This window comes from Trichomonas vaginalis, chromosome II, assembly GCF_026262505.1.
Source record: "Trichomonas vaginalis G3 chromosome II, whole genome shotgun sequence".
Classification (NCBI taxonomy): Eukaryota; Parabasalia; order Trichomonadida; family Trichomonadidae; genus Trichomonas; species Trichomonas vaginalis.
The window spans coordinates 17,314,178-17,342,134 of record NC_067204.1 but is presented as its reverse complement, the minus strand read 5'-3'; the positions used below and the strand labels follow the sequence as shown (position 1 = coordinate 17,342,134).

Below are 27,957 nucleotides of genomic sequence, written 5' to 3'. Positions count from 1 at the left end.
TTATATCTGATTTATCAATAACTTTCTTAAGCAATCTATGGAGTTTCCTTTACAGGAAAATGGACAACCGCCAATAATTGGATATTTCACAAAGCGATATGACATCATATATAAATTCAACTAAAAATAAGAAAGGAATGAATTTTGGCCTGTGATTAAAGTAAAATCATAAATTTTGTAAAATTTATGAAATTATTTAGCCAGATAACAAATTTAGCTAATGCATTATATAGTTAGTTAAAATTCAAACTGATATCATTGGTAATGCATTTGTTGCCAATTCAATTTGTTATTATGCCTATATATAGTTGAGCTGCGTGTCATTATTCAGATTTGACACACACGATAACGAAAGTAGAGAGTTAGGTAATGTTATGAAAGGTTGATGATATGAAATCAAAACCTTGGAAATAGATTAATATTTTTAGAAAACAAAATATTTTCCTTTAGTAAAATTAGATCTAGAAGTGATTGGCCGCAATTTTATGCGTGTATAAGCCAATATGAATAAAAACGGCGATATTTTTTATGAAAAGGCTTTTATTTTGATCAAAGAACAACATCTGCTTTAACTAAAGCAAAGAAAATAGCAGTTCCGAGTGAGCAAGCTGATCCGACAGCTAATATGACTTCTGTGAAGAAATTACGTTTTGATTTGTTCTCATAAAGGAAGAATGCAACCACGCAGAAGACAGCAAAAATTGATACAGCTAAATATACTACTTTTTTTGCACTTGAGTCTAGGATTGGTTTAAACTCTCCCATTTCACTTGTCACTTTTATATTTTTTTGGTCTGATGAATCTTATAAAAAAGATTTTCCATTTTACAGAGAACAGAAATGAAAGTCTACTTGAATTCTATTGATTTTTCTGGATATTTTTCCAATTTATTGTTTGATTTCATATTTTCTAATTGAAAGAAGATCCATCAAGAATAACAGCAAAGAGCTGGCAAAATTCTTGATATTCAAGCTGATAGTTTTATTCACATGCTATCATACTTTAAAATCTTGCCAATATTGGCGTAAACATATTAATATTAATATTAATATTAAATAAAATTTCATTATAGATAAAAAATATGCATCAACATGTATTGTGCATAATTGTTCATTTTTATTACTTCCAAAAAGAAATTTATTTCTAAAAAATGAGTTCTGATTCCTCTGATGAATATGAAGTTTCTAGTGAGCCAAGTAGCACCACAGTCACCGGCCCGGATGATGGCAATCCAGAGGCTGCTCCTAGAAAGAAAGTTTATCAGGAACCAGTTCGCAAGAAAAGGCAAAAATCATATCCAATTCCATGCATTGTTTTGCTGGAATTTATTCTTCCTATATGCTACGTCATCAATTCGATGACAACCGAAGGCGTAATGGGCATGATTAACATTATTATCTTAGTTGCAAATGTTGCCATTACTAACTTGACAAAAAAATCCATTACAGGTCACAAAATTATATTATCTATCGAATTAGTTTATAATATTATACTTCTCGGCCTTGCCTCATCAATTGGAATGAGAGAAGAAGAAGATACTAATATTATCAAAATCATGGGCTTAGATTTTAATAACTATGTTGCCTCAAACGCTAAGCTTACCATCGGTATCAGTGTTATTGCAATTATTTTGGAAATTCTCTCTGCTGTTCTCTTATTCAAAACAAAGCCAGAGATCATGCTTGAGCGTAGAGCCAAAATATACTCTTCTATGGCATGGATTTTTGCTTCCGATTTCATCTGGACATTCTGCCTCGCCGTTATGGGTGCAGTTCAAATGTTCATGGAAATTGTCGAAGTTAGCTATTGCTTCCTTCCGTTGTTGGTATATATCCTTTACATTTCCATTACAATGGGTATTTTTGGTCGTCCATTTGTGCACCAGTACATTCTTATCGTAATTTATGTCTATGCGATCATTTTCTCACTTTTCATCTTCTATACAACATCCCCTCTTGGCCAGTTGTATCCGATTATTGGAAAGACGAGCAGCGCAAAGATCCATAGCTCAAGTTATTTCCAGAAGTACGCTCCTCTCAGCTTAGCTGTCAATGTCATTCAGATTTGGTTTTCAGTACAGCTCTGCTTCGTATTCAAGCGCTCAAAGCCTACGATTCCTCAGTCTCTCGTGACATTATCAGACATCTTGTTAGTTTTCTCATTTGTAGCAGTTTTAGTCTACTCCGTGTTCTTCTCATGCTACATAGCAGGTGTCTGGGAGCTCATTGTCTACCTTGCTTGCTTCTTCTCGTTGAATGCCTCTCGAAAATTCTTCTTCAGGTTACTTTCAGTCATCCACAACATTCTTTTCAGTGCCATTTACGTCACATGCCTCAACTTATTCTACTCAGCTGAAAAGGCAAAGACAAATCATCCAAGATTATTCTCAAGAATCTTACAACCGATTGGCTTCTACCATTTCTACGAGGAGAATACAGATTCCGAAAACAAGAACAAGGAATTCATGTTCGTACTTCTTGGTTTCTTACTTACCTCAATTTTGGCACAAATTGGCCGTGTTGTCCACTTTAAACCACCAAAAGAAGCAGAAGGAGAACAAGAAGAAGGCATGGAACTCAGAGATATCATCGATCGTCCAAAGAAGAAGAAAGAAAAAGGACCAGTTGTCAAATTCATCATTAAAATCGCCAAGATCGTAACAGACGTCATTGTTTTCATCTTTAAGAACCTTTCCGTAGGTGCCGTCGTTGTTTTAGGTATTACATTCGGTTATCAAGAGAATCAATACTGTTTCAACGCCATTTGCGTCATCATTTTAATCACCAACGTTCTTGGTTTATTCCACCGTCCTATTTTCTACTTTATTCTTTTCCTTACCGGTCTCATTATCATTACAGCCACAGTATTCGAGACAATGCCGACAGACTACTTCAATTCTACCGTTCTCGATTACTTAGAAAAGACGGGCTTGAAGCGTGCTAGTGGCGAGGCAGATTTACCCACCTACCTATGGCCATACATTGTCATGGTCTTCCTTTGTGTATTAATTACACACATGGGTAAAGTGAAAGTCATTTATCCATCAACAGTTGTTATGTTCATTTTCTGGGCATTGGCAATTTTACATTTGGCATATTTGTATGTTTACGGACCAAACATTTTCTCTGTCATTTATGTCATAACAGGTATCTTTATTTTCTACTCCAAAGTTCTTAATAAAGTCCTGTTAACAAAGATTGCCATTGTTGTTTCAGGTATCTCTGTTTCTTTGCACTTAACAATGTTGATGTTCTCCGAATTCGAGTGGACAAGGAATTATCTCATGTCAATCACTTTCAACAAGAAGTTCACAATGCAAGATTTGATTGACTTGAGAACACCACAAACACCTGGATTAGAAGCAGCTCTTCTTGCTGTAACAATGTTCTGTATTTCATTGACATACATGAACACGAATCCACTTCAAAAGAGACCAAATATTTGGATACAAGGTATAAGAGAAGAATTCAAAGCAGCATTGAGATCATTGTTCTTCTATATCTCATGGCTATTGATGTTCTTCTTCTCTATTTCAAATGATTATCCAACAATCATCAAATGCGTCATTTCCATTCTCTTCCTTCTCGGTTCTAAAATGGCCAGATTCTTCAATAAAATGGTCGGCGCATTGCTCTATACAAACACTGTCTACATCGTTATTGAAGTGTTCCTTGATATATTCCCTAAGTTAACTGATAAAGACCAAACACCATATACAAGCACACGTAAATGGTGTGAATATATCGGTTTGTACTTCGTTGATGGCGATAAAGGACAAGGAGATAGAAACTACTCAATGACATGGCAGTTGTTGTTCATTCTCGTAATCATTGTCAATATGATTGCAGAACATCCTGAACAAACTGATCCGAAATTCGACGGTTCATTGGGTATGAGATTGTACAGAGCTTTCTACATGATGTTACATAACTGGTTACCTGTTTTCGTTAACATTTCATTGTGCATTTCAACACTTTATAATCCAACAGTTTTCGGGTTCTTCTCATTGTTAGTTTTGATCATTGTCCAGTTCAAACCGAAAGTTCTACAAAGAGGTGCTGTTTGGATTTCCGTTCTCTTCAACTTCTGCTTCTTGTTCCAATATGTTATCTGGCTTGGTCCTCCTTCCAGGTTCTATTTCATTAGCGATGCTTTGGATAACGATTGGGGCGATTTCCTATCATTAAGAAATATCGAAACAGAAGCTTTGTTAACTAACATGGTCACCGCTTTCATGTTAACATTCTATTTGCAATTCAGAGAATTGGCAATGAACTATGATGCCGGATTCAATGATTTACCAGAATTCTTGAAGGGTGTCATCAAATTCATTGTTTCTAATATCTTTGAGATCATTGAAGCAGTTGCCATCGCAATCTCCATTTTCATTCCAACATTCGATGGTTTGTTCTTCACAATATTGATCTCTATTTTGTTCTACATGACATTGTTACACGATTTCGATAACCACAAGACAATTTCTATCCATCTTTGGGGTCTGTTCTTGGTTATTGCAGGTAGACTCTTGAGTCGTATTCCATATTTCTCAACAAACGGATATGCACATTACGTCCAAGAAGCCTTTGGATTACCATTCAGAGGCAAGTCAAGTACTGAATATCTCTGGATCATTCTTTTCGCATTGGAATCATTGGTTATTCACATCATGGAAACACCAATGTTCCAGGAATGCAGAAAGGATTCAATCCAAAGATTGGCATACAGATTCATCAGAGTCAGACAACTCAAAGTCATCTCAAGACTTAACCAAGAAGTTGTTGATTCAATTCAACACGCAAAGATTGAACAAATCTTCAGAATTGCTGACCAATCATCAGCAGGATTGAACAGATCTGCTTCATTCTTGATGCCACAGCAACAGCAGAAGAAACCAGAAAAGGTTGATACAAGAACAGAAGAACAGAAACAGAAGGATGAAGAAGAAGCAATAAGAAAGCAGGCAGAAGAAGAAGAGAGAAAGAAGAAAGAAGCTGAAGAAAAGCAAAGAATACTTGAAGAAAAGAAAGCTAAAGCAGCTGCAGAAGGTAAAGAATATATCCCTGAAGAAGAGGAAGAGGAAGAAGAACCTCCAAAGACAGTCAAAGATCGTATCCTCGGTTTCTGGGACATTTTCATGGAAAATATTGTTTGGCCACTTTGTTCTCACATCATTATTTTCTATGCAAAGACAGTCAATCTCTCTTGCGAGGCTGGTGTCAATGTCCTCACATTCAACTCCGTCAATGCCATCCTCAGAAGAATTGCTGCAGCTTTAACAGCAGGAGGAACTTACCAATTGACTCCGATCGAACAAAACTTCTTGAAGAAACTGCCACCATCATTTTACATGCAACTTGGTGGTATTGGAGAAATCTTGCAGTTCCCTGAGATAAAGCGTGAACAATACAGAGAATTGTTGTTAAGATACTTCGGCTACACAATCCGTAAATTGTCTCTTCCTTGCTTAGTACTCATGTCTGTTATCTACACTTATGTCAAGCCATATCTTCTTTCATTCCTCTTCACCATTTACATCTTTGCTCTTTTCATTGGAACAAACATTTACGCGACACCTTTAGTCTACAGAATCTTCTACATCGCGTTGATCATTATGTTACTTCTTAGAGCTGTCTGCACAGTTGATTTGATTTCCGATCAAATGGATAAGTACTTGAACTCCGTTTCAGCTGCACAATCTCGTGTTTCTTATCCAAGTTTGTTTGGCTTCAATTCCGCTGATTCTTCAACAATTGAAATCCTTATGTTCTTAGTTGGAACATGGTATGTTGTCGATAACCTCAGGAATGCTTGTGTCTTCGCTCCAAGCCATTACAACAACAAGATCTTTGGCGGAGATAACAAATTAGAAGGATATCCAGACAAATACTTCTACAACTTCGATAATCCAGACAAAGTTTTGGGCCTCAGCCAGAAGAAGATGCCAAGTATTTGGCAACAGATCGTTGCGAATGCGAATAACATAAGAATTCCTACGTCAAATGAATACTTCATTGTAATGATCATTGACGCAATTGCATTCTTAGTAATGATCTTTAACATTTCTAGCTGGACAACTGATACATCAAGTGATAAGACATCAACTGGTATCTCAATCTTCTTCGTTTTCTCTTTGATTTTCAGTGCAATTTTCATCTTCGTTTTCTTCCTTTTGAGAATATCAAATAACTTCTTGTCTTTGTACATTTTCAACACGATACAATTGATATGTGTATTGATCTTTGATTTCTGGGTTTGCTACAAACCAAAGGCTTCTTCCCTTCAGTTCTATTTGTTCCTCAAATACATCTCCATTTTGATAGTTTACCATGATACTTATCTTGGTAAAATCATAGCAAACTTCTCGTTCCCAGACATAGAAAACAACTGGCGAAAGATTCTTTGCATGAACAACTTCATGAGAATCTGTCCATTCGTTTTCGAAATCCACTCGCTTTTGATGTGGATGTCAAAGGACACAAGAGTAGAATTCGCTCATTTCTTCATACAAGAAGATATCAAGACATTGCTTGAAAATCAAATGGTTTACAATCATCGACCTGAACAAAAACGACTGGAAAGAAATCTTTGTATCGGTGGTTGCTTCTTGTTCTTGATCATTTTACTTCTTTTCGGACCTTTGTTCTTCATGGTTGGTGGATCTGGCGCTTACATGAACAATCCAATCCTTTCTTCCGAGTTAGAAATCGGTTTCACAGCTGTAGGAGCTATTTACAGATCATACGCCCAATTCCAGAACTTGACATCCTCAGAACACAATGATTTGGCTAATTCGGGATTCGCTGATTTGAGTGTTCTGAAGACTTATTCTCGGGATGATCTGATTATAGCTTTATTCCCGTTGTCATCACAAAGTACGGCTGTTGCAACTGATGCTTCAATCAAGAGTTTCCTGACAAACTCCAACTTGAACAAGAGACCATACGTTAAACTGACAACAACATTCCAGTATCCAGCAACAACTGCTAAGTCAAATGTCATTTCCTACCAGTTGAACATGGATCCAATTACTATTTCTCAATCAAGTGATTACCTCGAAGCATGGAAGAATATTTCTTCATACACGAACCTTACGAATGTACCTGTTGTTTACTTCAATCCAAGAGAAGGAGCAGCATCAAGTTCTTCAACAAACTACTCTTGTGGTTTCCAGTTCGATACAACAGCAAACGTTGTACAGTTGGCAACAGTTAATCCAAACATTTCTGAATTAAAAGATGCAACATTTTTGAAGATCATTATTTGGTCGGATGAAGTCGAATCTGACGGCACAGTTGGAACATTGGTATCAATGGGTGGTGGCATCATCGGTATCTACATCTTGATCATATTCACATTCGGTGAAGTCCTAAGAGAAAGAACTCTTGGAGGATATGATGAATTGTGGCTCGAAAGAATGAGAAAACCAGAAAACTTGTATCAATACATCATTGCCATCGAAGCATTTAGATCAGTTGGAGCTATCGATAGAGAATACATGATGATGGAGATGTTCCTGGATGTCATGAGGTCGAAGGAAGCTTGCATAACTTTAACAAATGAACCAGAATCTGAAGAACCATCTACCAAATAATTTTTTTATATAATTAACTTTTATCTTTTGTATGTATTTACAAAAACACTTTGTTATCGAAATCATTTAATAAAGTAAAAAAATTATTATTATTATCACTATCATAATTAAAATCAGTTTTTTTCAGAAAGAATTCTTTAGATTTATTCAAATACTCCATTGTTATAGCATCATAATGATGTACTTTTGATAATATTTATGATATATCGCTAATATCAGCTTCTTATGATTAGTTAAAACTCTATTGAAATAGAATATAGTTTGATATATAAATAGAGGCAAGTTATATGGACACTAATATGGAATTTATGTATGGATTTAAAACACAAAATCAATACTAGTGTAATGCATGGAAAAGAAATTTCAAAATTATATCCATGACCATCTGGGCTTTCTTGAGGAATAGATTGATTAATGAAGTAAAATCATATTGATACAAATATGTTAAATGATTAAAACTGATATATTTTAAATTCAAGATATTAAAAAGTGCAGTAAATCGGGATTTCTTATATTATTTAAAAAGAGCATTTGATCATGAATTTAACAAACACTTATCATCGATAGTGCTTTGAAAATTCGGTCCATGGCGCGACGATAAAAACGGTTTGTTCTTCCTTTTAACATGGGTCGTATTCGTACAAAGACCACAAAGAGAGCCGCACGCCTCGTTATCGAGCGTTTCTATGGCCAACTTTCCTTCGATTTCCAGGACAACAAGCGCGTTTGCGATGCTGTCGCTGATATTCCATCAAAGCGCATGCGCAACAAAATCGCCGGCTACGTAACACATCTCATGCGCCGCCTTGAACGCGGACCAGTTCGTGGCATTTCATTCAAGCTTCAGGAACAGGAGCGTGAGAAGCGCGATAACTGGATGCCAACAACCTCCAAGCTTAACGTTCCAAAGATCCTCGTTGATCCAGAAACAAAGGAAATGCTTGCTGCCATCGGTCTTGACGAAATGGAAGGTGTCGAGGTTTTCACACGCCGTGCCGGCCAACGCCAACAATAAAATTTTTTTAATTACCGCATTCATACACTTCTAATTTTACCTTCTTTTTTCATACTACAATTTTTTTCAAAAATTTTTCCCAAATATTCAATTTCAAAATTTTGTCACTTTTTGTCTCATTTCACCTTTTGGATTCAGAACTTGTACAATATAAAAATGCACTTGGTAAACGGTATGATGATCTATATGCCGAATCAACACAACTTGACCAACTTATTCAACAGGATCCTCAAGCTGAAGAGAAAAATTATAATGCCCTTGATGAAATACGCAGCAATCGTCAAAATCTTTATTTTTTATTAATTTATAGCTTCGAGAACAGCCCTGCATGGGAGGTATCACTGGTAAGACATATTGCAGACTTTATTGAGAATCGCTTCAATAATGAACCAGAGTTAAAAGAAATTGTAGATAATATTGTTAATTACACACAATCAATCTTTATTGAGACACCTGACATCAATAACAAGCCAAACGTTCAAGAGTATATCAAGTTAGCTCACATTGCTTGGTATAAATATGAATTTCATGATCAATTCTTTGAATATTTAAATCAATTTGTCAATAACTTTGAAAACGAATCATACCGAATACTATATTTAATCCAAATTATTGGTTTAGGTTTTTCTAATTATTTTAATCGATTATACAAGATTTTATTAGATGGTATTATCAATTTATCTGGTGATATTCAGTTATCCTACATCAATTACTTTATTGATAGTATTAATACAATTGTATGTTGCACCCGAATTAAAGAAATCATCAAACGTTTTATTAAGATTTTTGTAAACAGTTCAACTCCAAACCTTTGTTTTGCAATGATCAGATTATTCACTGCAATCAATCAATGCGTCCAAGAAAACAGATGTTCTGAAGAATATTTAGCTGCTGTTGCATCACAAGGGAATTTAATGGAATATGTTATAAACGCACTTTATTTGGAAGGTGCTCTTGACGAAATTGATTCAATTTTGAAGGAAATTATTTTCATTGTCAACGAAAACAACATTTCATTATTTGATAAAGAATTACTTATAGAATTTATAAGTTTATGCACACTTTCGCAGGATGATATTCGTTCTTTGTCAGAAGAAAATAAAGTTTTCGAATTTTATGATGGATCATACTCAAGCAACAGAAATTATGTTCTTGAAATATTCCAAAACCTTTCTTTCTATGATTTCGAATCAATTTTCTGTTTTTTGGCAAATGAAAAATTAATTGAAGAATTTCCTGAAGAAAGTCTGTTTTTGATCTCCGGATTATCCAAAATAGCTGAAGAAAATGAAGATAAATATAAAGGCATCAAAGAAATTATTTCTAATATCCTTCGATATAAAAGTAATGATAGTGTGATTCTTATAAATCAGATAATAATTGCTGGAAATTACCACTTTTTGTACAACAGAGATGAAATTCAGGCTTATTTCGAATATCTTTTGTCACCACCTGATCAAGAGTCAATAAATTATTGGCTTGCGTCAATTTTATCTGTATTTCTGCATCAAAATATCAACAATTTTATATTAATTATGATATGTTTGTCCAAATTTATCGATATTGCCAAGAAACAATGGATACTACATTGGAATACAAGATAACAAATTATCTTTATGAGTTATCTAAAGATCAAGAGTTTCCTCAAGAAAGTCTTATTGAATTCGTTAGTCATTTGATTTCAATTGCTCATTCAATTCCTAAAAAAGTAGTAGAAGAAGAAAATATTCCAGAAGTTGAACCAACATTGTTTGTAGAAAACGAATCCGGATATTCTTCATCATTTGAAGAACAAAGGCATTATAATTCTAAGCTTAGATTACTTTTCATTTTAGTTCCTTTTGTTCAACAAGAGAATTTCATCGATGAAATGTTTAGTTTGTATGATGAATTCTTTGGATCAGAATGTTCAGATATTTTATCAACGGATGAAACTCCACAGTTTGTTTATGCCGCTATTCGATCATCGTTATTTGATTTTGAAGAACAATTCGAGAAAATACAAAAAGTTACAGAAGACATTATTACATTAGAAGATCCTTCTAATCAGATATTGTTTATGAATTCTATTTTGATGCTCAAGAAGATTCCAGAATCATTGATCCCTTATTTCAAAGAGAAAGTTTCTTATTATTTCGATGATGAAGAAGGCTCTGCATTCGAAAGTCATGGTGATCAACTCTTAGGAGCAATGCTTATTTCCAATTCCATTCTCCAAGGAATATTCACTCTTGAAGAAGCTTTGCAAAAACTTCAATTAATTTTCATGTTCGAAAGTGAAGAAGATGATGAGAAAAATAAGAAGCTTACGGAATTAAGAAGAGGTTATTCTAATCTTCTTGTTAGATCAGCTTATTTACTCTCAATCCCAATTATTGAGTTAAGTAAAAGCTTTGTTAAATGAATGTTTGGGATATCTTTCTTTGAGAATCAAATTTAGAAACATTGATTTCAATCTTATTGAAAGCGCATTCAAGCGATTTTCACAAGAAGAAGCTTTTATTAATGCTTGTAACTATGTTCCACCAGTCAATGACCCTGATGCTGATGATAACTATGTTCCACCAGTCAATGACCCTGTTGCTGATGATAACGATTTATCTGATTTTTATAGATTTGATAATAGTGATTCTATATTCCATTACATTTTCCTTGAATAAACATTTGTTGAATAAGCAGTTATTGATTTTTTTAACAAATCTTTCTAATGATCATTTATATAATGTTTATGTAATTTATCTTCAGACTGAAATAAAATATTAGTCATTTCACCCCAGATGCTTTGTTACAAGAGACGAAAGTCCCTTGAATTATATATGTGGCTTATTGAAAAGAGATATTTATCCTCAAGGAGATAAAAATCTAATATAGGAGTTCGTTAATGAATAGAAAATAAAAATTTAATACAAACAAAAATATAAATTATGGTTCAACAAGATATGTAAACATCTTGCCACCCTTAACATCTATTTCGCCGCGTTCCTTGATATCGAATTGCTGGCCGTAGATCAACTCATAAACAGGTCTGCTTATGTGAACTTTCATTGGAACACCTTTGTTCTCCATTTCGTGAGCAATGTTAATTGCTGGGCCAAGAATTTCAAATGTTGGTTTCTCTGTTCCGATAACACCTGCAACAATTGGGCCACCTGTATTAATACCAACTCTAATTCTCAAGTTTTCATTTTCATTTTCGTCGATCTCTAATAATTTCTTGATAACTAATGTTCCGAAATCAACAACTTCCTTTGCATGAACTGCTGGTTGATTAACTTCATCAAAGATACCACATGCAGCCATATAACAGTCACCAATGCATTTGATCTTCGTCATTGTCTTATGTGCATTAGTAATAGCATCGAATTCTTTGAACATGATGTTCAGCATCCTCATAACATATTGAGCATCATGAGAACCACACCATGGTGTGAATTCAACAACATCTAAGAACAAAACAGTTGCTGATTGAACTGAAAATGAAATATTCTTCTCACCTGCTTGAACACGTGGAACTAACATTGGTGGAAGAATTGATGCAAGCATTGAATCTGATTTCTTCTTTTCATCAGCAATAAGTTTTTCATGCATAACATTTTGTGTCTGATCTCTACCAGAAAAGATCTTTCTTCCACTAACTGAAGTTGAAGAGAATTCAAGGTAAACTTTCTCTGTCTCCGATTTCTTGTAGATCATGTTAAGTGTTGTTGTGAAGATCTTTTCAAGGTTTTCACTGCAAGTGAATCTTGATGGAACAAAGAATTCTTTAGCAGGTGTATTTTCGATTTCAGCTTGTTTAATACCGAATAATTCTTCAAAAGCAGCGTTAACTGTAATGATTTTTCCTGTTTCTTCCTGGCAAACAATAACAACATCATTCAATTTATTAACAACTTCATTTGTGAACCAAAGCCCTTTATCTGCTGATTCATCAACCATTGAATTATAATTGCCGGATAACAATCTAGTTATTCTGCTGTTATTAAGAACTGTCATTGGAGGACATCTTAAGAAGAGTCTTAATGTGAATTTAAGTAGTGTATCTTCCTTCTTTGCTGAAAGTATAATAATTAAAGAAAAGATAAACGAAGCAATGATAAGAATTGCTGTCCAAATGATCTGTGTTTTCTCTCTATCATCAAGACCACCAACAATGATTCCAACAATTTGGTTACCTGCTGGATAGAAGAATGTTGTGTACAATTCAACAGGACCAATTTGCCATAACTGTTGCATTGAAATCTCTGATGGATCTGGATACATTGGTTGGTCTAATAACATAAGTCCATAGTACTTATGCATCAATGTTGTTGCGACATAAAGCTGTTGAGCTGCTGAGAGGCAATGTGTGCTTTGCATTAATGTTTGAGGAGGAGTAAGAGGATCACTGCAAATCAAAGCCGCAGAAGCTTGATCAATGTAGATCTTCATTTCTGGGAATGGAACTTCTCTGATATCACTACCTCCAAGTCTAATCATTTGGAAATAAGAAACAAGCATTGGAATTCTTTCACCAACATTCGTTACTTCATCTGATAGAGATATGATTGATGTCTTGAAAACGTCATCATACATGGCTAATGAAATCTTGAATAAGCTTGCCATAACTGAATAAAGATATGTAGCAGAACCAAACAAGTAATTGATGTGATGGGAGTTATAAACAAGATTTGTCATTGATGTTCTGAAAGCATCCATTGAGACATAATAGCCAACACATCCAAGGGCCATTAAGAATAAGAAGCAGAATAAGTTGGAAATTTCTGCAGATGCTTTAGCAGAACCATCAGAAATAGATGAGAATAATTTGATAATGCTGTCTTCTTGTCTGTTTGTCTCGCCATCAGATGAATCAGTTGTAGATGATCTATCATTTCCGTCTTTGAGTTTATTAAATGATGCGGAAATTGATGAGATTACTGTCTTTAGAAGTGTTGTTAAGATGAACAATATTTCTTGTCTGTTCTTTCTTAGTTTACTAACTTGGATAAAGTAAACTATTGGATAAACAATGACGTTGATGCATATCATTACAATAATAACAATTGTGAAATACAATTGATATTGGGTGTTGATATGCTTTAAGAATTCGATCATTGTCAATAAGGCATCATTCATTGCTAACAATGATAACTGGTTGTTGTTCCTTGATGTTAATGAGTCTGGGCCGCAAGCGATTTTCGGTGTGATTTCATCAAGATCTGTAAGTTTTCCAACATGATTTGAAACCATATATGATATTTCAACAACAGATGTCATTGTTGAATCAGCATATGTGTTATTCAGATAGAAAGAAAAGTTAACTGAATTGGTAAACAATAACTCTCTAACTTTCTCAATATATGAATTGCCTGGCATATATGATCTGACACTTGACATCTGTGTATTAGCATCAGCAACTGTGGAAGCAATATATTCAAGAACTTCTGTTGTATCTGATGATCCACCTGTCGCTGAAAGGTCTAAATTTTTGATGAGGTTAAGAGGTCCTTCGATTGGAGAACCTGGATTCTTTGGATCATCTAACTTCTGGAATAAGAATCTACCAATGTATGCTGTAAGCATAGCAATGATATTTCTTGTGTGAGCGATACCTTCCATGAATTTGACTGGCTTCTCAACTTCTCTTGCATAGAATCTGTATGCAACTGCCATTGTAATCAGAGGAATCAAGATAAGGCAGATGAAGCATACAATAGTTGTTGTGTAGATGTAAGAGATTGATGGAATTACATGGTTATCAATCTGCTTAGAAATAGATTGAATGGCTTCAAGGTTTAAGTTGTCATCCATAATTACATCATCAATTCCCATTGATTTGCCATCAACAACTGTCTTTGATTGGCCTTCAATATCAGAGCAAACTTCTGGAATGTTCGGGAATGCCATGATGCCTAAATCATGGATTGTATCTTCTGAAACAGAAACACCTCTTTGGAGCTTAGTTAAGTTCTCAAAAGATGCTTTGGCTTGAAGTGGATCGCCCTTGATTTCGTTAAGGAATAATGTGTATTGGCGAGCAACATATCTGTTATTTGGATATTGCATGAGAAGATGAGCCATTTCAACTTCACATTCGTTGACAGACTCTTGTGTTCTCTTGATTGCGACATTCATTTCATTAATGTTGCCTTGCAATGTCAAGTCCCAAATATTTCTCAGTCCTGCTTTTGTCTTGTTGAACATCTTAGCAAGTTTAGAGATCTTTCCTTTTAATTGCTGAGTAAACTTTGTTTCTCTTGTTTTGATGATGTATCCTGTGCTACTTAAGATAATTGACTGAAGTGTCCTATCTTTAGCTTTCATGGTTGATACATTCTGTGCAACAAATGCTAAAGCAGTAACTTGTTCTGGATAAATTGCAAAAAATTTAGCATAAAGTGACCAAACATCGAGATCATCACTCCACTTTGATGCAGCCATCTTGAAGATCTTAAAACTAACACAAATTGGATGAGCAAATATGAAACCTGTTGAAAGAATCTGTTTGAAATGAGAAGCTCTCTTAAGGATTGAAATATCTTGCGTATCATCAATCTCATCAAGGAGTCTAAGTTCTCTTGTCTGTCTTCTCTTGATGTAAAATGAAACGGCGAAGAAAATAATTACACCTGCAATAATAACTATGGGGAAGAAGATTTCATTCCATGGTGCATGTGCAAAAATAGTATAAAGGTTTGCACCGCAAAGGAAGAAACCCAAAATTGAGCCACCAAGAACCATAACAGTGTGCATTTTCTTGATGAATGAGCCGCAATTGAAGCAAGTTGTGCAGCAATAAATATAGCAAAGCATAGAGATGATCATCATCGCAGAAGAAGGATAAGTTGTTAAGTTTGTAGTTAATGCAGATGCAAAAGTAACAACTGTCGTGGTAATAAGGAGCTTTGTCTGTGGTGTACCTTCAATAGAGGCAAATGATAATTGTCTGAAGACCAAAGCAATGGAGTACGCTTTGATGATAATCCACATCCATAAGGAGATGCATATAAGTGAAATTATTTCAGAGCAAATGTTGATAGCATTAATTTCTAATGTACCGGAAATATTTCCAGATAACATTTGTCCGGCATACTGAGCACTGATAGGAACAAGTAAATATGGACCAATCGCCATGAAGATGCTAAGTATTTTAGTGGATGCGCTTGGAACCTTGGATGTCTTTTTGTATAAGAATGCTGGTAATATCAAATAGATACCAAAAATTAATAATAATCCGTTAACTACAAGTAATACGATGTGACCATTGCCACGTCTGTACTGTACTGGGACTACATGGAAAAGTACTGTGATAATACTCATTGCGTTAAAAGTAAGTGTGCCCGGTTCAAATGAATCAAGATTAGCTGCCATGAAAGCGCCACCAAGCAGTTGGAAGAATCTAAAGAATGTAACGATAGCGTATACAAATTCCATCTTAGGAGCATAAATATCAAAATAGTTAAACAATGCTGTAAGGGAATCAATGATCTTATCAGAAAGGGGAACATCAATTAAACCTTCATAACGGCTGAGACTAGATGTAGCGATCTCAGATGATACCATCGAGGTCGTCGTCTGGGCTTCTTCCATGTTAAAAATGAACAGTTTTTAAGAGGTTTATGTGATAACACAATTATTTGAATGGTATTTAAAAGTAGCTTTTATCATCTGATTTGATATATAGCAAGAGACAATGCAAGATTGAAAATATGTATTAAACAATGAATATCACATTGAAACCGAAATAACATCTCAAATTCAAAAAATAGGCCTCAATATTTTTTGAAAGGAAACTTGAGATAAAACGAAATGAAAGAATAGATTGCAGCTAATATTAATTTACAGAAATAGAAAATACAAATATTGAGAGAAGATTGAATTGATTTTTGAAAGGAAAATTGCTTGTTATATATTTTAAGAAGATAATTGATAATGAGTAAAAACATATTTTTTTGAATTAATTTTGAAAATAGGAATTTCATCTGAAATTCGAAATTGAATAATAAACTGTATGGTAAAATTATTTCTGATAAACAATGTTATATAAGATGTTTGTATGCCATTTTTATGAAAAAAGTAAAATTTGATATCGAATATTTCAATGAAAATTTTTGTTGTGCTGGTAAATATGAATATTATTAAAGGTAATAATTTTTTTGAATTATGTAGTAATTTTGAATAGATCTTTCAAAACTTACCTTCTAATTTCAGACTAGCTTTTTCGGACCATGTTTTTAAATATCAACTGGAAAATGAAAGATCGCGCTAGAATCAAAAGAAAAGCTGATCACTAGAATTTTAATTGAATTTTTATTCGTAAAGTTCGATTTTATAAGTAAAATGCTATGTCAATGGAAATGTTTTGTCCTTAAAAAATAATTTAATTAATTTGAATTAAATTATGCGTGATGTTTTAAGATTGAATTGTAATCAAATAATTTTGAATGCACAATATTAACCCAAAAAAATTATATAAACAAATTATTTCCTTGTGGGGCGGCGACAAATTTGCCCAGCCAGTAAAGTATTCAATTTTTTTGCATTTTTTTAAGGGTGCACACGAGAGGATCATGTAAACTTCAGAATTTAGCTTCTTAAGGGTGCACCCGTATGTACGTTTATTTGAGAGGAGGAGGATTACCCTCTCAATTTTGAGGGATTCGTTAGTTTATTTTCTCGATGAATATGCAATAAAATTTGATTTTTACCTTATCAATATACTTCATATAATATACACATGTTCATGTAAAAACTTTTTTCCAAAATCCTCAGGAATTAAGGGATTTTTGAATTTTAAGAATTTTTTTCGAATTTTTTCGAAAAAAAAATATTTTCAGAACAGCCTTAACGGCTAAGATTTAGGAACAATGTTAAGTATCAAAAAGAAAGGAGGTCTGATATAGACAACATATATCGTTGAAGGTTGAAAAAATCTCTAATATTTGAGCACAAAATTTCAAATTTTAATTTTTTGAAAAAAGAGGCCACCCGTATGTACGTTTATTTGAGAGGAGGAGGATTATATTTTTGAAAGGGTGAAACATTATGAATATGTTAATTATATAATAATATGTATTATTATAAAAAAGAAAAAATAAAGCACGTTAAAATTTTTCTTTCTTGATTTTTTACAAAATCTACTTAGAATTATGCAAAATATGACTAAATAATTATAAATTTCAAGTTAAATTTTAATTTTGATAAATAATTTAAATTTCAAAATATCAAGTTCAGTTCGACTATGTATGTAGTAATTCCTCAATAAAGTGCCAAAACCTTATTAAAATATATGAACATTTTCAACATTTTAATGTTTTTATTTAAAAATTTGATGGAATATGAGCTTCAAACAATTATTATGTAAATAAAAATAATTAAATATATGTATTTATTCGTATTACAACCGTAGTAAGTCGATTCTTCCTTTCTTCTACTGAGTTTTGAATTTGATTTCGAATTGTAAAGAGATTCAAAGGGAAAATACTAGCGGAGAAAAACTACCTCCATGAAAGGGTCATAATGGACTCAAGTTGTATTTTTTGATATTTTTTGCTTTTCGAGCCGAAATAGGTAGCCAAGATAATGCCTAAAAATAAGGTTCTAAATTCTGAAGTTTACATGATCCTCTCGTGTGCACCCTTAAAAAAAAGCAAAAAAATGTAATAAAATAAAAAAATTTTTAGTATCGATAATCTGAAATATGTTGTTTACTTAAGCCGCTCGCTTCGCTCGCGGCTTAGTTTCGTGATTTCGTACAATCTTTTTTCGAATCTGTTCTTTTCTTAAGCCGCGAGCGAAGCGAGTGGCTTAGTTTCGTAATTTCATACAATCTTTTTTCGAATCTGTTCTTTTCTTAAGCCGCGAGCGAAGGAGTGGCTTAGTTTCGTAATTTCATACAATTATTTTACGAATTTGTTCTTTTTGTCAACCGCGAGCGAAGCGAGTGGCTTTTTATTTTTAAAAATTTTTTTTCTTTCTTACTTTTTTTCCCCTTACTTACAAATTTGATAGTAACTTACCAAATCTCTCTATCATATAATAATAAATTAATCCATTTTTTGTTTCAAATCTGACACTTTACATTTCTGACATGTAAATCTGTCACTTTTCACTTCACCTCACTGGGCAAGTTTGTGCCCCCCTCTTTCCTTGTGATAATTTTTTGATTTTTTCAAATCGTCGGCTTAGTAACCAAAAATAGGATAGCCATATTTGTAACTATTTCAGCAATCTATATTTACTAAAAAAATATATGTTCTTTTTTCTTTACGGTATTTCATCGGAACCAATATATTTAAATTTTTCCAACTAATATCCTTTCTTATAACATAAATATAATGTATTTTTTCAAAATTTCCCTGAAAATTTTTGAATGCATTATCAATTTTATTTTATTCAATTTTTTGATAACTTTCAATTAGTTTTCACTCTTCTTTTTTTTCACACAATTTCTGGTCAAATTATTGGTTCAAATCTTAATATTTATTTATTCTTTATGCGATATTTAAAAAATAATTCCCATCAATCTTTTTCCCTCACTTTTTTAATTTTCTACATTATTATTAACTAATTTTTCTTCAGTACTGTATGCTTGCTATCATAACTGATGGTTTGAAAAAGGTACATTCACTATTTTTGACAAAATTTTAAATTTTCATGGGGTTGTAAATCTTATAATAACTAGATGAATAAGGAATGAATCCCAGTATAATGTGCATCATTATATTAAACACTATATGTAAGGCTAATGATTCTATTAACACTTATGAAGATCTATAGTATTTGAGCAGATAAATTTGATAATTTCCAAAACTCTTATATTTCAAAATTAAAGTGTGCGAATGCATTTAAATGAGAGCAAAAAGAGATTGATGCTGTTAAAACTAGGTGTTAATTTGCAATTATTTCGCATCACAAGAACTACCCAGTAAATTCGGCTATCTTTCTTTGCAATTATTCTCCATTATACATATAATATAATGGTTAGGGTTTGAAGAAAAGTTACTAGAGAATTATTGACTTTTGAAATAATGCAGAATTTTACTTGAAGAAATCATTAATTTATGAGTTCCAAATTGCTAAGCATGACGAAGGATCATTAAATTTGCTACAATTAAATACACTTATTGCAGAATTAAGATTTTTGAAATTAAAAGTTTGAAATATTGCCTTTTTGAATAAAAATTTAAATTTTATTATATAATCATGATAATATCTTATAGAAATTAAAAGAAAATATTTTAAACCATTCAAATATTTTGAATGTCTTATCAATTTAAAATATTAAAAGATAGCTTGATTTTATCATCATTAGTTGTTATCAAAGTTTTCTTCTTTTGATGAACAACAGTAAATGATTTGTTAATTACTTGTCTTCCTTTTTCGCAGCAAAATCGAAAGTTATGATGATAATCTTGCTCTCAATTTTGAAACTCTCTGATTTACAAGTAAGCATTCCTTTAGAAAAGCAGTCCTATTCTGTTTTCAAGATATTTTAAAGCCTCCATTTCATACAATGCGCAGATCTATTCGAAATTGCAAGAACTCTCAAGAAAAATGCAGCAGCAAAGAAGATTCCATAGTTTCTAGCATCAAAAATTTACAACCTTAATACAACAGTTAAAGAGAAGCTCGAAAAGAAAATATTTAACCATAAAGCTGGAAACCATTCGATATCTACTATTGGATCTAATAAAAAGTTAATTATAACATATTTAACATGCTATTTGTTGACTTTGTTCCATTATATTACCATATATATCTTTTTGAAATCTAAAATATTTTTACGATTTTAATCATGTGTTGTTGAAACCATATATCAATCTTAGCTAAAGTATAGTTTATGAGTCTGTCACCATCTAACGTATGAATTTTCAAAAATGTCAAATATGTTCATTTTTTCTGTAGATTCAGCCATAATTTCACGTTGTTATACTATTCAACTATTATTTAATATTTTTATCGATTTAAATATATGATGAGATGCTTAGTTCTCCTGGAAATCGATTTTTAATCGCAATTTTAACTTTCCAAAAAAAATTCAAAAATAAAAATCCCTCTCAATTTTCTAAGTTTTATAACTCGGCAAATCTCTAGCCAAATTTTTTTGGCCCGTATAAATATTGTTAGGCACTATATAGGGATGCTATTTATCCTATTTTCATCCCATTTTACTGTTATCGCCTAGTGAATGTACCTTTGGTTTGAAATCTTCACATCGACAAAATTCAAATTAAAAATTGGTTAAAAGAAGTTATTGTTTATTGTGAATCGTCTTTAATTGTATGTCTTTAATGCTAAACATTTTTGTAAACAATAGTAATTAATTAGATCCACACAATCATTACAATAATTTCATTGATTTGCTCGCCATATTGAGTCGAAAATTGTATTGCAAATCAATGCACCTCAGATATCTTAAAGTGTCTAAATAGCAGAAATAATTACAAGGGCAAACTTAATGTAGCAACTAGTATCGCACGCTTTTGTAAACCTCTCAATCTCTAGACGCGAGAATATAAGCATATCACGGTGTTTCTATAATTTTATGGTAGATCTAGAAGTTGGAAGTCGCCACCATAATGTATATATATATAGTGAAATCTATTGAAAGCATGCCAACATTCGAAATCTGGAACCTCAAAAATATTTGATGTTTTTGACATGTAAAGCAAAAATGTCATATTTGCGAAATTTTAAACAGAAATGACTGAAAGTGATGAATCATTTTGGAAAGAAAGATATATCCAAATAGAAAAATGCTATAAAGATCTTGTACGCATTAGGAAAAATGATGTCCGCGAGGATATTGAAGTTTATCGCGAGAGATTAGCTGAAGCTCAACAAATGCATAAAATTTCAGTCGAAGAAATTCAAAGACAAATTAATGACATCAATACAGATATAAATGCAATGGAAGGAACCATCAATCAAATGGATAAATCGATTTCCCATATAAGAGATTTAAAGAGAGAATTATCTCGTAAAAGCAAAGTTCTAGAATGCGTGTTTTCTGTTCCTGGTATTCAGCTAACAGGAGTTACTAATGACTTTTTCCAATTTTCAGTTGGAAATAATTATGAATTTACATTCTCTATCTCCAAAGGAATACCATTTGAATATAAACCGATATCATACACAGAAGACTTTAGTGTCCCTTCGTGGACATCTCAGCCTCGCCAATTTAAAGATCTGAATGAGATGAGGAATTACTTGGAACAATTGATACCCCCAGAGTAACCAAAGACTATATTTGTTTTGTCAATGTAAAATATTTGTTTTCTTTTATTTGATAAAAAAAATAATGAACATAAGGTTTTAAATTTCAACAAAAGTCATTTAAATTTTCTTGTAATAGTATATAATGTTATTTCGTAGATATTCGGAGCGATAATTTTCATAAAAAAAATTCTGTTCAAAGATGAGTGCGACGTCAACTCCCAAAAAGACTGTCACACTCACCTTAGACATGATAGGTAAGATTAACAATGTAACTGAGTTGCAAAGAATATGCTCTCAGCTATTTACATTGAAAGAAAAATTAAACAATACAAAAAATGAACATTTGGCACTTATTGAGCGCCAAAAGAATCAAATTTCCGAGATGGAACTTGAAATACAATGCTCAAAATCTCAATTAAGTTCATTTCAAGATCTCGTTCGCGAATCTGTCGACGAAAAAGAAAAATATCAAAAGAAATGTGCAGAACTTGAAGCTCAAATTGCAGATTTTAAATCTAATAATCTTCAATCTGATCCATTAAATATTACAACACCTTCTCAAGATTCAAATAGCAATTTGGAGGCACTAAAGGAGAAAGACAGACAAATTGCTGAGAAAGAAGAAATCATTCAAGCTCTATCTCAAAAGATTCAAACTTATTCCGATCAATTAGCCGCAACTACAACTCCATCGGAGTTCGAAGCTAAATACAACGCAGAGAAGGAGGCTTTCTCTAAATTTAAAAAAGCTGCAAAAGCCGCGATTGCTCAAGTTCAGACTGAAAATGAAGAATTAAAGGCTAAACTGGCCAATGCATCAACAGATAACGAATACACCAAGCAACTAGAACAGCAAAGGGAAGAGGCTCTTCAAAAAGTAAAAGAATTAACTTCGAGAAACTTAGAATTAGAAGCTCAAGAAACAGACTTCATTTCTAAACTTGAGGAACTTGATACAGAACTGCAGCAACTCAGGTCAAATCAAAATAATAATATTTCAAATTTGATTCAGAGTCAAAATAATCAATATTCGCTTAAGGAAGATAACAAAGATTCTCAAGAACTCTCAAGCCAAATCCAAAATCTTAATTCAATGGTCCAAAAATTACAAAATGAATTATCAGAATCAAAATTATTGAACGAGCAAAACTCCTCAAAGATTGATGAGTTAAATGCATTAAATAATAGCTTGATTGATGAAAAATCAAGACTTGAATCTGAATTATCAAATGCAAAAGCGAAGGTTGAACAAAGCAACACAAATAGTTCTGCTATGGCACAAAACAATGCTAAATTGCAAGAACTTAATGAAATGATTCAGAAATTGACAAATGAGAAAAATCAACTTGAAAAAGACCTCAAATCTCAAATTGAGCAAGACAAAGCTAAACTAAATGAACTTTCTCAACAAAATAATAAGATTTCCGAAGAAAAATCTCAATTACAAAAAATTTATGAGCAAAATAACACAAAAATGCAAGAATTGAATCAAAAATTAGCCAATTCTGAGGCTAAAATCAATGATCTCAATGCATTAAACCAGAAAATTTCAGGAGATTTGAATAATTCCAAATCTCAGAAAGAAAAAGAGAGTTCCAAACTACAACAGCTTAATCAGAACTTGTCTGAAGAGAAGGCTTTCATACTTCAGCAATTGAACGAAACAAAAATTTCGATGCAAAATTTGATGGAAGAAAACGATCATTTTTCAAACGAATTGAAGCAGTCCAAATCATTAAATGACCAGAATAATGCCAAAATCAAAGAGTTATCTGACCAAAAGTCCCAATTACAAACTAATATTTCCAAATTAGAAAAAGAAAAGTCAGATCTCATTAGCAAACTCAATGATGTAAATAAATTGGTCGAACAGAGTTCTCAAAAATTACAATCAAATAATAATGAAAAATTACAGCTCGAAAATGAACTTAAGGCATCTAAATCATTAATAGAGCAAAGTAATATTAAAGAACAAGAGTTAAATCAAAAGATTTCTCAAATTCAAAATCAATTAAATAATTCAAATGCGAAAATCCAAGAATTGAGTGAAAATATCATGAATCTGAAGTCAGAGAATGCCAAATTACGAGAAATGAAGCAAAAATCTGAAGAAAATTCCGAAAATAATATTAATCTTCAAAAGATCGAAGAAATGAACAGAGAAAAGGAAGAATTAATCAAGTCATATAATGATAAGATAGATAATATGACAAATGACTCAATACAATTAGTAAATCAGATATCAGAACTAAAGAACACGATTTCTAAGCTCCAAAACGAGAAAATCGAGATCCAGAACAGAATGAAACGTGAAGTATCCGCAGTCACAGAACAGAAGAATGAATCAATCGAGAGATTGCAACAAGAAATTCTGAAAAAAGACGGAATAATTAATGAACAAAAATCAAATATTTCAGAATTAGAACAACTAGCATTACAACTACAAGAAGAAAACAACACATTCCTTGATAGTAAAGAAGAATTCGATAAACTCAAGGAAGAATACGAAAAAATGAAACAAGATTCGAATAATCCAAAAATTAATGAGTTGGAACAAAACGTTAAACAACTTACGAAGGCTCTCCAGAAGACACTGAATGATCTTAAAGCAGCAAAGAGTGAAAATGAACAACTTTTGCAGTCAAACAACTCTGATCAAAAAATTATTTCTTTGAATAAAAAGATTGATTCATTAAATCAATCAATTAATGATTACGAAGAGACAACAAAAGCTTTGGCATCAGAGAACTACGAAATAACTCAGAAATACGAACAACAAATCAATCAAATATCAAATCAACTTAATGAAAAGAATGTTTTGTTGCAAGAAAAAGAAAAACAAATTAATGATTTAGAACAAGAAAATAAAGAATTAAATAATCAATTAAATGAAATGCAACAAGATAAAGAAGAAAAAGAAGAAAGATATCAACAACAAATCAATGATTTGCAGAAAATAAGTAATGAACAGCAGAATGTTCAAATAATTGAATTACAAACAGAAAACAAAGAATTAAACAATCAATTAAACGAAATGCAGCAAATTAAAGAGAAAAGTGAAGCAGAATATCAAAAGCAAATTAATGATTTATTATCTAATAAATCTAATAATTCTGAAATGATTGAATCATTAAGAAGAAAACTTCAACAAAATGAAGAAGAAATTACTAATTATAAGAAACAAATTAATGAATTAAATAATACTAAACAAAATAATGAAGAAATCATTAATTATCAGAAGCAGATTAATGAATTGAAGAAAGAATTAAATATTACTAAACAAAATAATGATTTGATAGCTAATTATAAGAAGCAAATTGAAGAATTGAGTAAACAAAGCAACGAAGAAGTTGTTAATTACCAAAAACAAGTTGAAGATTTGAAGAATAAATTAATTGATTTGCAGCAAAATAACCAGGAAATCGCTAAATACCAACAACAAATTGATGAATTAAATGAAGAAAAATCTAATTCTGAGAAACAAATCAATGAATTAAACCAAAAACTGAATCAAAACAACGAAGAAATCAATAAATATCAAAAACAAATAGAAGATTTGAACCAAAAATTGAAAGATTTGCAGGAAAACAACCAAGAAATTGCAAAATATCAGAACGAAGTTGATGATTTGAAGAAGAAATTCGATGTTAGTAATGAAGAAATTGCTAACAAAGAAAAAGAAATTGAAGAAATGAAGAAGAAAGAACAAAATTATTTGAAGCAAATCTCAGAATTAAACAATCATCTGATGGAGAAGCAATCAGAAATTGTTAATTTGAACTCTAAATTAGATAACCAGATCTACAACTTGAATACAAAGAAACAGAACTTAGAAATGAATTTGAATGATTTGCAGACGAAATTAAAACAAATTGAACAAGAAAATGCAAATCTGAGTAAAAGAAACAAAGATTTAGAGAATGAATCGCAAAACCAAGCCAAAATAACATTGGAAACACAGAATAAAAACGTTGATTTAACAAACAAAGTTAAATCTCTTGAACAAGAATCACAAAAACTGATTCAACAACTCTCTGAAATTACAAAATTAAATGCAAATTATTCATCTGAACTTGAAGATTTAAGAGAAAAGGTTTCTTCTTTAACAACTTCAAACAATGAATTAACAAAATCTAAACAAGAATCAACAGAATTAGAAGAACATTTGAGAAAGGCAGTTAATGATTTAACAAATGAGAATCAATCATTAACAAACGGATTACAAGAAACAGAAAGATTAGTTGCAGAACAGAGGAAAACAATGAAGGAACAACATGATCAATTTACAGCTTTGGAGAAAGAAAATCAGCAGTTGAAATCAGAGAAAACAATTCTGCAGAAACAGTTGGAGAAAAGCGAAATTGCACATCACGACGAAGAAGTCGTGAAAGAGAAAGAAGAAACAATACAAGGCTTGAAGAAATTACTTCAAAGATATGTCAACACGACAAAGAGGAATCAACAACAAATTGATGATTTGCAACAACAAGTTACAACACTTTTGTCACAACAAAATACAAGCGTTGGAACAGAAGACAGCAACAAATATCTGGAAACAGTTCACAGACAAGAAGAAAGAATCAAAGAACTTGAAGAAAGATTGGAATCATCACAAGCAACGAAAGATATCGAAAACAAAGCACAAAAAATGGCTAAAATGCTTGAAAAATCAAGTCGCCAATACACGGAGTTATTGAGTGAGAAAGAAGACATTTTGAAACAGTTGAATCAAGAGAAAGAGAAGAGATTCGCTAAGTTTGAAGTGTCTAAGGATGTTTTCTTCGAGATGGCAGAGTTAACTCCGGAAGAAGAAGAAAGGAGAAGGAAGGAAGAACTCAGTGAAGCAGAAAACGAAAAAATCAAAGTTATGAATGCATATTTGAGAAGAGTTTTGCTTCAGTTCTTCATGCAGGATACCAACACGAGAGATTCATTAGTTCCTCTCATTTTGAGCATTGTTGGATGCACAGACCAACAAATCCAAGCTGCACAGAAACAATGGGAGAAGTCTAATCAACTCATTCCGAAAACGACTAGCTTTTTCAGCTTTAAATAAACTATATTTCTATACTATTGTTTGCAAATATCTAACAATATTTTTGTAACTTCTTTTTAAGATAATCAGAACTGATTGTCAACTTCATAATTTGGGGCTTTAATGAAACCTTATCCTTTATATACTCAAAGTTGTTAAGAAATGGATCAAACATCATGATATTCATTTTCCTGCTGCCTGCATTTCAATATTTGGACAACACTAAGTACAAAATTACTCCTTGTTCAGCCTGAAAAATGGAATTATCTTCTATAAAATTTTGCTGAATCTGATTTGAAATAATTTTTGATTTTATTTATTCTGAATGTAATATTTTTATAATGTATACTATTTTAAATGATTTTTCATATGGATATTTAACTTGAAAACAGAAAAAAGAAAAAATGCCTTTGAAATGTTTTTATTACCTGAAGTTAATTACGCAAAAAACATTTGACCTGACAATTGTTAACCATTTTATCCGAATAATAATCGAAAAAAAAACAATGAATCTAATTCATTTGATACTTTATTTAGGATATCAGCCAAAATAGAATCTACTTTCAAAGGCAATTATTTTATCATCAGAGGCTCCTTAAAATTTTATGTATATATAGTGAAAAATTCGAGAGGGGCACAAACTTGCCCAGTGAGGTGAAGTGAAAAGTGACATATTTACATGTCAGAAATGTAAAGTGTCAGATTTGAAACAAAAAATGGATTAATTTATTATTATATGATAGAGAGATTTGGTAAGTTACTATCAAATTTGTAAGTAAGGGAAAAAAGTAAGAAAGAAAAAAAATTAAAAAAAAATAAAAAGCCACTCGCTTCGCTCGCGGGAGACAAAAAGAACAAATTCGAAAAAAGATTATATGAAATTACGAAACTAAGCCGCGAGCGAAGCGAGTGGCTTAAGAAAAGAACAGATTCGAAAAAAGATTGTATGAAATTACGAAACTAAGCCACTCGCTTCGCTCGCGGCTTAAGAAAAGAACAGATTCGAAGAAAGATTGTATGAAATTTTAATTCTTTATTTTTTAGGATTGTTAGCTTTGTAAGATTGCTTTCTCACAAGAGAAAACAAGTATAAGGTTTAAGCTGTATGTATTAAA

At 32.1% G+C, this 27,957-nt stretch overlaps 6 protein-coding genes across 6 annotated transcripts, besides 6 other annotated features; 5 read left to right on the top strand and 1 right to left on the bottom strand.

Moving 5' to 3' along the window:
• Positions 1–1,151: 1,151 nt before the first annotated feature.
• Positions 1,152–7,592, top strand: TVAGG3_0560910 (Piezo-type mechanosensitive ion channel component family; the record flags this gene model as incomplete). The annotated part of the gene is made up of 1 exon (XM_001579962.1): positions 1,152–7,592. One exon carries the CDS (start codon positions 1,152–1,154, stop codon positions 7,590–7,592), a length of 6,441 nt encoding a protein of 2,146 aa, XP_001580012.1.
• Positions 7,593–8,116: 524 nt separating this feature from the next.
• On the top strand, positions 8,117–8,639 carry TVAGG3_0560900 (Chain R 40s Ribosomal Protein S17-b; the record flags this gene model as incomplete). Its single annotated transcript, XM_001579963.2, has 1 exon — positions 8,218–8,607. One exon carries the CDS (start codon positions 8,218–8,220, stop codon positions 8,605–8,607), a length of 390 nt encoding a protein of 129 aa, XP_001580013.1.
• A 1,508-nt stretch (positions 8,640–10,147) lies between these two features.
• On the top strand, positions 10,148–11,011 carry TVAGG3_0560890 (uncharacterized protein; the record flags this gene model as incomplete). The annotated part of the gene is made up of 1 exon (XM_001579964.1): positions 10,148–11,011. One exon carries the CDS (start codon positions 10,148–10,150, stop codon positions 11,009–11,011), a length of 864 nt encoding a protein of 287 aa, XP_001580014.1.
• Positions 11,012–11,529: 518 nt separating this feature from the next.
• TVAGG3_0560880 (guanylate cyclase protein) lies at positions 11,530–16,176 on the bottom strand (the record flags this gene model as incomplete). The annotated part of the gene is made up of 1 exon (XM_001579965.1): positions 11,530–16,176. The coding sequence occupies one exon, from the start codon at positions 16,174–16,176 to the stop codon at positions 11,530–11,532; it is 4,647 nt and encodes a 1,548-aa protein (XP_001580015.1).
• Positions 16,177–17,079: 903 nt separating this feature from the next.
• Positions 17,080–17,184: a mobile genetic element.
• Positions 17,185–18,225: a mobile genetic element.
• Positions 18,226–18,370: 145 nt separating this feature from the next.
• Positions 18,371–18,467: a mobile genetic element.
• A 240-nt stretch (positions 18,468–18,707) lies between these two features.
• Positions 18,708–18,730: a mobile genetic element.
• A 470-nt stretch (positions 18,731–19,200) lies between these two features.
• Positions 19,201–20,795: a mobile genetic element.
• A 491-nt stretch (positions 20,796–21,286) lies between these two features.
• Positions 21,287–21,837, top strand: TVAGG3_0560820 (uncharacterized protein; the record flags this gene model as incomplete). The annotated part of the gene is made up of 1 exon (XM_001579966.1): positions 21,292–21,825. The coding sequence occupies one exon, from the start codon at positions 21,292–21,294 to the stop codon at positions 21,823–21,825; it is 534 nt and encodes a 177-aa protein (XP_001580016.1).
• A 164-nt stretch (positions 21,838–22,001) lies between these two features.
• On the top strand, positions 22,002–26,891 carry TVAGG3_0560810 (biological adhesion protein; the record flags this gene model as incomplete). The annotated part of the gene is made up of 1 exon (XM_001579967.1): positions 22,007–26,863. The coding sequence occupies one exon, from the start codon at positions 22,007–22,009 to the stop codon at positions 26,861–26,863; it is 4,857 nt and encodes a 1,618-aa protein (XP_001580017.1).
• Positions 26,892–27,469: 578 nt separating this feature from the next.
• Positions 27,470–27,957: part of a mobile genetic element that runs on past the window's edge.